This window comes from Theobroma cacao, chromosome 9, assembly GCF_053813885.1.
Source record: "Theobroma cacao isolate CCN51 chromosome 9, ASM5381388v1, whole genome shotgun sequence".
NCBI classification, from domain to species: domain Eukaryota; kingdom Viridiplantae; phylum Streptophyta; class Magnoliopsida; order Malvales; family Malvaceae; genus Theobroma; species Theobroma cacao.
In genome coordinates, this window is record NC_142647.1 from 1,531,780 (window position 1) to 1,541,130 (window position 9,351).

At 37.4% G+C, this 9,351-nt stretch overlaps 1 protein-coding gene across 2 annotated transcripts; it reads left to right on the forward strand.

Annotated features, from left to right (window-relative positions):
* The first annotated feature begins 3,391 nt into the window (after positions 1-3,391).
* On the forward strand, positions 3,392-7,828 carry LOC18587837 (uncharacterized). Of its 2 annotated transcripts, none has more exons than XM_088809581.1 (3): positions 3,392-4,357; positions 4,501-6,696; positions 7,255-7,828. In XM_088809581.1, exons 1-3 carry the CDS (start codon positions 3,451-3,453, stop codon positions 7,653-7,655), a joined length of 3,504 nt encoding a protein of 1,167 aa, XP_088665707.1. In that variant the 5' UTR covers positions 3,392-3,450; the 3' UTR covers positions 7,656-7,828. The 2 variants fall into 2 exon arrangements, with proteins under 2 accessions (XP_088665707.1, XP_088665708.1); XM_088809582.1 differs by having other exon boundaries at positions 3,392-4,295; positions 4,439-6,696.
* The last annotated feature ends 1,523 nt before the right edge of the window (positions 7,829-9,351 follow it).

The following is a 9,351-nucleotide window of genomic DNA, read 5'->3' on the forward strand; positions in this document are numbered from 1 at the left end:
ATGAACGAAAGAAAACTTTTGATCATCTTTAAAGAATGTTTTAAGAGCTACGAAATAATCACTAAAAAATGGGATAATCGACACCAAAACTAGTTCTACGGCCCTGCTAACGAGATATAATAGTTAGCAAACGGCCTTATTAATGAGATATAATAGTTAGTAACAATCATGAAAATGATTAGTCAATACAGCCCTTGTCATAGGATATAATAGTGACAGTAACTAAGATAATGAAACTTTACGAATTTAAAAGATTGAATCTATGATTTGCTAGAATGATATTTCAAAAATGATATATGATGATCAATGATTTAAAACCTCACGATGTTATCCATTTTTGTATATAATGATTCTTTAACTATTTAGAAGCATGATTTATTGAAATGTCCTTAAATGATCTATATGTTATATTGAAAACAATGCTTGATCCGGTAAGGTGTGTGTGGCTATACTTGCTGAGCCGTGGTTTGCTTATTCCTTCATTATATTTTTCAGACGACTAAATATATGAACCTTAAGATCATAGGAGCTAAGAGAATAAATTGAGAAGTTTGTCCTAGTGTCAAGACATTGTTAGCTTCTTTGAATCGTATACTATGTATAATAGATATTTAAGTTTCTAAATATTTATTTATTTTTTTTGGAGAGCGTTAGTCAAATCTTAATCATTAATTATACCAATATGTTGGAATAGAATCATTATTACGACTTTAAATTTTGGACTATTACAAGTATGATGAAAGGAAAGGCTTTGTATTACTTTGGGACCTAGTCTCAAGGTAATATGACCATGTCAGGATTGGGGAATGACAAGAATGGTTTTCTCTTAGTCGATAAGGAGACAAAGGGAGAGGAGGGAATTTGAGGAACGGATGAAAAAATAAGTGTGGATGTGTAGAAGAAAGAATTGGAGGGAAAAAGAGCTAGTCGTCACGCTCAAGTGAAAAGAAAGAGAAAAAGAATTATGAAAACTGTTTAATCCTTTAAAAACAAACACATAATAGATGTAGAGGTAAAATACGTATGAAATTCATCTCACATAATTGAGCAAAGAGTAATTAATTAAACGGTATGGTAGAACGGAGTGTCCATTTTCAATATTAATGGATAAGAAGTGAATTATAGTCAAAAGTCATGATGGTAAGGATATATGAATGATGTTATAAAGTGTGTAAGACTCGTAGAGTAAGTATAGAATTAAGCCCTTGAACACATGCAGTGCAAGGTTTAAATATTCCAAATTCCTAATACAGAATGGATACAACCTGCAAAGGTTCTTTTTCAGTGAAAAAAACTGGCAGAAAAGTGTTGTCCTGTCGCTGCTTGATTATGAATGTTCAAGGTCGATTATACGTGTATTATTATATTAGGGAGGGATGGCTGCCTATACTGATTGTTGTTTGGAGATTTCTTCATAGTTCAAATGGTTCAGATGTACTGGCAACAAACACAGGCCGTGTTTGTTGTTGTATTCTGGTACTTGGCAGCTGTAGGACGAAATGATGCATGCTTGATTCCAGCAATTTATGGCGTGCAATATGGAGTACGCCAGGCTGGAAATTAGTCTTTTACCGTGTTAAAGGAAAAAGAAGAAGGTTATGCCTCAAGTTGGAATTGACTCCATAAAGTGGACTCACTGAAACGTTGCAGAATTCTCCACCAAAACGTGCAATTTGCAGTATTGACTACGCTAGTGGAAAAGATCAAGAAGACTTGAATGCCGGAACTAGCTTCTTTGCACCGACAATAAGCTACCTAAAAGCAAATAGGATTGCAGAACCCCAACTTCACTTCAGTGAACTCAAGACAAGTTAGTTTACCAAGTCTCTGTAATCTTTTCCTGCTAAATGTTTGGTTTCCATTAGAATTTTCTATATGCTGATTCCAATTCTAATTTCCTGTTGAAAGTCAAGGCTGGGGATAGAATTTGGCACTAAACGAAAAATTTGTATGGGGTCCAAGAACAAATATTATAATGTAGAAGCCATATGAACCGGTCTTTCTTGCTAATTTGGTCTCTGGGGCAAAACTTTTTGACCTAATAACCTGTTCTAGCCCTGTTCTTACGCAAATATGGTTACTCAAGCAATTATTTTTTGATCTGTATTTTTATTGGATGAACGTTTTAGATGGTAGGGGAATTCTGATACTTGGTAGCTGTAGATGTACATGCTGGCAGAAGTGATAAATGTAAAAATAATTTCCTCGACTGTGGGAAGCAGCAGATGGACGGTTATAGCATATGGGATGGCATCGGAGATTCTGTTCTTAATGATTAGTTCCCAGCAGCTGACAATAATGATAATCCTCCCTTTGATTTTGGAATCTTCACTCAGGCTTTGTCAAAAATGTTAATCAAACGGAAATATAACTTATTTTCATATGTTGTTTCCATAATAGACTAATATAACTACATATATTATATGAGAGCATAAGTTAAAGTATTGCACGGATCCATAAACATATAAATATGTAGTATAATTATATGTTTCTGACTAATCAATTGTAATTAGCAATGGTAATCCTTAATCTAAGTAAAATACTAAATAATTCAAATGAGTTTAAACATAACAAATTTTGTCCTTAGAGCTCATATTCTTTATCCAAGCTGCTTGGCGGCGTTATTCCGAGAGGAAGAGCATGGATCCTTGTAGGATGGAAGAAGAAGCAGCAGAAGGGACGGATGGAACCCGCAATAACAGTCCACTTTCTTAGCTTCCAAGTTTGCAGCAAATGGACTTCGTGGTATTCATTAAAATCGGAATGTTAAGAGTGCAAAGGAGTTGGTGAAACTACAAAAGCCTCCTGAGCCTGATTTTACTGTTGAAGACGCAGATTGATTTGTTAAAATGCTGTTACTTTGATCTAAATTGTATTCGATTGGCAGATCTGAAAACAATGTATAATACACACACATTCCAGTTTGGAATAGGAGTTGCAAGGCTTGCTGGAGAAATGTTATGACTGTAAAGCTTGCTTGCTGCTTCATTATGCCTATGGATTCCCATTTCTCTAACCAAGTATAGCTTAGAATGCTCAGGCCTCTTATCATATTCCAATGGTAGGGAGGGGCGTTTCAATGGTTGCACGTGTGAAGAAACATATGTTCCGTGTCCTGGATCATCATCAGGAAAAGCCATCCTTGCTAATGAACAACCATTTTTCCATCGTTGAATGTTGACAGAATTGCTTGTAATTAATCTTCTGTGTCTCGTTAGCTCTGATGTGATGGCACTTAAGTGGAATTCAACCCTTCCTCTGACCAAGATTAGTAAGAATGAAGACCACCATATCTTCCAGCCCCACAAACACCGCGTGTTCACGGAGACTTTGACTTCCCAAGTGAAAGGATTCCCTCGTTTCCTCTAAATACTACTTCATTCAGATTCTGAGTAACAATTTTCCATTTAAAGTTCATTAGAACAAAAACCTGCTCCTGCAATCGAAGATATGGTACTCTTTTTGATCAGACAATCATCTTTGTCCTTCCGAGTCTCGTTCTTCTTCACCCTCCTGCTGCTTTCTTCTTTCCATGTCTTCGTTTCTGTCTCTGTTTCAAATTCTTCAGTTCCTAGAGATGAATCAACAAGAGAGAAGGAAGCGAATGCTCTTCTTAAGTGGAAGGCTAGTCTTGATCATCGAAGTCAGTCTGTCCTGTCTTCTTGGCTTGGAAATGACACTTGCTACTGGACTGGGATCATTTGTGACAAGTCTGGAAGGGTCAGCCATTTGAACCTTTCAAATTCCGGTTTAATAGGTACACTTCATGACTTTAGCTTCTCTTCTTTCCCTACACTTGCAGTTCTTGATCTATGGAACAATTCTCTAAATGGATTCATTCCATTATATATTGGTAAACTATCTAGACTGACTTATCTCGATTTGTCTTTCAATCATTTTAATGGAATCATTCCATCAGATATCAGTAATCTATCTAGACTAACCTACCTCAGCTTGTCTACCAATTATCTTTATGGAAATATACCTTTTGAAATAGGAAAGTTAAGGTTTCTTTCTGAACTCTATCTACAAGAAAACATTCTGATAGGTTCAATCCCTCCTTCTATAGGAAACTTGACAAACTTGTTCTTTCTCTACTTGTTCAACAACAAGCTCTCTAGTGCTATACCTCAACAAGTTGGAATGCTGAAGTCTCTATACAAATTTACACTCTCTGATAATAATCTAGTCGATCCTCTCCCTAACTCTATTGGAAATTTAAGTAACTTATCAGATCTTCGTCTTTTTAACAACAAAATTTCGGGTCCCATACCTCAAGAAATTGGAATGTTGAGGTCTCTTAATTGGCTTGATTTGTCTAACAATTCTCTCACAGGAACCATTTCATCAAATATTGGTAACTTATCTAAACTGACTTACCTCAGCTTGTTTTCTAATTATTTTTTTGGAAATATACCTTTTAAATAGGAGAGTTAAGGTCTCTTTCTGAGCTCTATCTGGAAGAAAATATTTTGATAGGTTCAATCCCTCATTCTATAGGAAACTTGACAAACTTATTCTTTCTCTACTTGTTCAATAACAAGCTCTCTGGTGCTATACCTCAACAAGTTGGAATGCTGAAATCTCTGAATGAACTTGACCTCTCTCAAAATAATCTGATTGGTTCTCTCCCAATCTCTATTAAAAACTTAATTAACTTATCATATTTTCGCCTTATGAACAACAAAATTTCAGGACTCATACCTCGAGAAATTGGAATGCTGAGATCTCTTCATCATCTTTATTTGACCAATAATAGTCTTACGGGTGAAATTCCCACTTCGATAGGAAACTTGAAAAAGTTGTCATATCTTTACCTTAACCATAACAAACTTTCAGGATTTATTCCTTCTAGTATCGGAAATTTAACAAATCTCATTGAATTAATACTAAATCATAATAAGTTACATGGATCAATTCCTCGGGAATTAGGAAAGCTCCAATCTCTTGTCGGCTTAATGTTGCACAACAACGATCTCCATGGTTTCATTCCAGCAGAGATGAATAATCTTACACGTTTGCAAAGTTTGCAACTCGCCGAAAACTACTTGGCTGGCCATTTACCACAACAGGTGTGCCTTGGTAGAGCACTTGAAGATTTTACTGCACACAACAACCTTTTCACAGGTCCAATCCCAAAGAGCTTGAAGAACTGTACCAGCTTATACAGAGTTCGGCTTGAACACAATCAACTTACAGGGAATTTGTCTGAAGATTTAGACATATACCCGAACTTGGACTATCTAGATTTGAGTTACAATAAATTCTATGGTGAGCTGTCACCAAAATGGGGCCAGTGCCACAATCTAACAAGCCTAAAGCTCTCAAACAATAATATCTCCGGTGAGATACCCTCAGAGCTTGCAAAGGCAACTAAGCTACACGTATGTGACCTTTCTTCCAATAATCTAGTTGGGGAGATTCCAAAGGAACTGGGAGAGTTACGATTGTTGTTCGAACTTATGCTAAAAGATAATCATCTTTCAGGCAGTATTCCTCCAGAAATTGGAAAGCTATTTGATCTTACGAATCTTCACTTGGCAGCAAACAACCTAAACAGCTCCATCCCAAGACAATTGAGCTTGTGTGAGAAGCTCATAGAACTGAATTTGAGCAGCAATAGATTGGGTGGAGAAATTCCGTCAGAGCTTGGCAGCTTGTCCTTTCTTGAAATTCTTGATCTCAGTCAAAATTTGCTGATCGGAGAAATACCGTACCAGGTTGGGAACTTGAAAACTTTGGAAAAGCTGAACCTCTCACACAACAAGCTCTTGGGTTTTATTCCATCAACTTTTGCTGATATGTTAAGCTTGATATCTGTTGATATATCTTACAATCAGTTCGAGGGTCCTCTTCCAAACAATAAGGCCTTTCATGAGGCTTCTTTTGAGGCTTTCAGAAACAACAAAGCTTTGTGCGGAAATATCACAGATTTGGAACCATGTTCTTCAAATGTAAACCATAATCTTGATCGGAAAATTGTGATTGCAACTGTGGTCTCTGTTTTATGCTCACTACTTCTTGTATTTGTTGTCTTCGGGATTCTTTCTTGTATCAAACAAAGAGAGAGAAATACTGAGAACACGCCCAAGATGGTAGAAAGTCCGAATCTATTTGCAATTTGCAACTATGACGGGAAAATGATGTACGAAAACATAATTGAAGCAACTGAAGAATTTGACTCCAAATATTGCATTGGGGTCGGAGGATATGGAAGCGTTTACAAAGCTCAATTATCAGATGGCCAAATAGTTGCTGTGAAAAAGCTTCACCCACTTCCGGAAGGTGGGGTGGCCGACCAAAAAGCTTTTCACAGTGAGATTCGTGCCTTGACTGAAATACGCCATCGCAATGTTGTGAAACTTTATGGTTTCTGCTCTCATCCTCGCCACTCAATTCTGGTGCACGAGTTCTTGGAAGGGGGAAGCCTGGAGAAGATACTGAGCACTAAGGAACAAGCAATGGAGTTTGATTGGATTAAGAGGATAAATTTCATTAAAGGCGTGGCTAATGCTGTGTCCTACATGCACCATGACTGCATCCCTCCCATAGTCCATCGTGACATTTCAAGCAAGAATATTCTACTAGACTCAGAATATGAGGCTCATGTAGCAGACTTTGGCGCTGCCAGGCTTCTAAAGCCTGACTCATCCAATTGGACCTCATTTCAAGGCACTTTTGGTTACTCAGCTCCCGGTTAGTTTTCTTTTCTTTCCATCTTTTTCTTCTTTTATGCATGGTTTATGTTTTCTTGGCTCTTTTAAGCTGCAATTTGAAAATGTTAGATTAGAAAATTTGGTGAAATAATAATGCTAAGACCGAAACCAGACAATATTGAACTTGGATACCTGATTTGTTCAACATAAGCCAACCAGAAGTTAGTCAACAATACAAAGGAAATTAGCAAAATTTGATCTTTGCAATCAGTTTTGCTTTCATCTCTATTTCTCAGTCACCAAAAAGGGATTTTTTTTAATGGTTAATTATCCTAGATAACTCCAGCTTCAAAGTAAAAGGCCTAAAAGCACTCCTCAGAGGAACAAAAAAGATGAGAATCGCACATGGACTATTAGCTCTGTTGAACAAAACCTGCAAGGCAGGCCTTAAACATCTGGATAATCTTGTTTCATTTTGCTTAACTTCTAGTAGTAAGATAATTACTCCTCTATATATGGGAGGAAGCTGAAGTTGAAATTCCAAAGGTATTCACGCAATTCAGTTTCACTGTTTCTGATAGATATCTTTCTTTTGTAGAGCTTGCTTACACCATGAAAGTGAATGAAAAGTGTGATGTCTTCAGCTTCGGAGTCGTGACATCGGAGACACTCATGGGAAGGCATCCTGGGGATCTCATATCTTCCTTGTCATCATCATTTTCTTCCTACTCGCCATCATGCTCATCATCAGCAACCGTCAATCATTTACTGCTGAAAGATTTGTTGGACCAGCGTCTCCCACCTCCTAGGAAACAAGTAGCAGCAAAACTGGTCTCAATTGTAAAACTAGCATCTACATGCTTACATGCCAGTCCACAATCTCGACCAAGTATGCAACAAGTTTCTCAGGAGCTGTCAATTCAGAATCCACCCTTGGTGAATCAGTTTCACACCTTCGCATTAGGGGAATTGCTTGATTCCAGCAGTCGTACATCCTGAACATCCAATTGTTCCCTCTTTAATTTTACTGTTATCATTCTGTTCTGGTTCTGCATTTCCTTTCCCATGTTTCTATCGCTTGATGTTCCAGTTAAGTTGTGCATCATTGGCTCGAAAAGCTTCCTCTGATGAGATAATAAAATATTTGCATTGTATGATTAATTTTCTGAAAATTTTTGGAGTGCTTAGTTCAATAATCGACATGAAGTTGAACTTTTTTAGTCTAAAATTTGCATGAATCACCAATCTTTTTCTCACTGCATTCCAAACTAGTTATCAAACAGCCAGAAATCCTCTTGATTACTGAACTCCATCCCTCTAGATTCCGTGAAAGCATTTCATTCTTCTTTTGCTTCACACCAAAAACAATCATCACACATGACCAGTAGATATAAACCACAACAATCAACTCTCAATACTACTACAAAATTAGTTGAACCCCTCACCATTAATCACCCAACCAAACGACACAGCAAGCAAATTCACAAGAATAACAAATCACCCATAATTTATATGCAATTATCAGCAAATCCAATGCAGCTGGGCTCAAAACTTTATCCTCTTACGGCTTAAAGCTGCCCTGTGTACCAGAGCCAAAATTGGTCCATTTCCCTTCCAGCTTTAGAGCTTTAGTTTGGCCCTAAAGCATGCATTTCTCCTCCAAATCATCTACCCAATCCAATCGGGGCTCCAACATCATCCGAGCCTGCCTTAGTCGACCCGCTCCCTTGCCCGATTCCTTTGCCCAAGCACCGTTCATCATCATCAACCTTGAGCCACGCCGAATGCTCCATCAACTCCATACAATCCACTGCTTCCCTCTCATTAATCGTGACATTTCTACTAGCGAGTATCCAATCTTGGCCATCATCTTCTTTCTTCTGTGCCCCATCATCAACATTCCCCAAGTAACCCGAATCCATCTGATGTCCTAATGTTGTTCGTTTTTTCTTCTTGTTTATGTGTGCAACTATATCTACTGGTAATATGAACGGTAAAATATCCTTTACACCTCTAACTTTTGATTATAATTCACTTTTAATCTATTAGTATTAAAATGGAGAATCCACTCCAAAATTCTAAGCACTATTAACGGATTTTGTTAAATGACTAAAATACCTGTCCTTACTATTTTTCTTCTTTCACGTGATTTTGAATTTGTCTTCACGTCCAAAAGAACCAATCACATGCTGCAATAATGAAAGAATAACCATGAAACTGATGTCCGACGAGTTGACGGGGTCAGAAAACTTTACCACGGGGAAAAGTTCTCGGATGAGGAGAGCCAAGACTGGGATGCGGCGGCGCTTGGGAGACGAGGAGGCGGAGGCAGCCTTACCGCCTCTTTCTCTCCCTCCTGACTGACACTGACAACGCCTCTAAAACTTGACCGCTGTCATTCGCTCCGGCGTGGTGAGAAGCCTTGAAGTGAAGTGGATAGGGGGAAGCTCGTCGGCAGGGCCGGCTTAAGCATAAAGCCATCAAGGCTCTTTCTTTAGGCCCGCATTTTTACGAGTCTCAAAAGTTTGTATAATATAATTAATTATATTAAAATATAGGAAAAATTAAAATAATTAATAAAATATTTTTTAAATTAAGTATTTATTGAATATTTATTTTTTTATTTTTTATTAATTTTTAATTATTTATTTCACTTGTCCAATTATGTAAAAATTAAAATAATTAATAATATGAT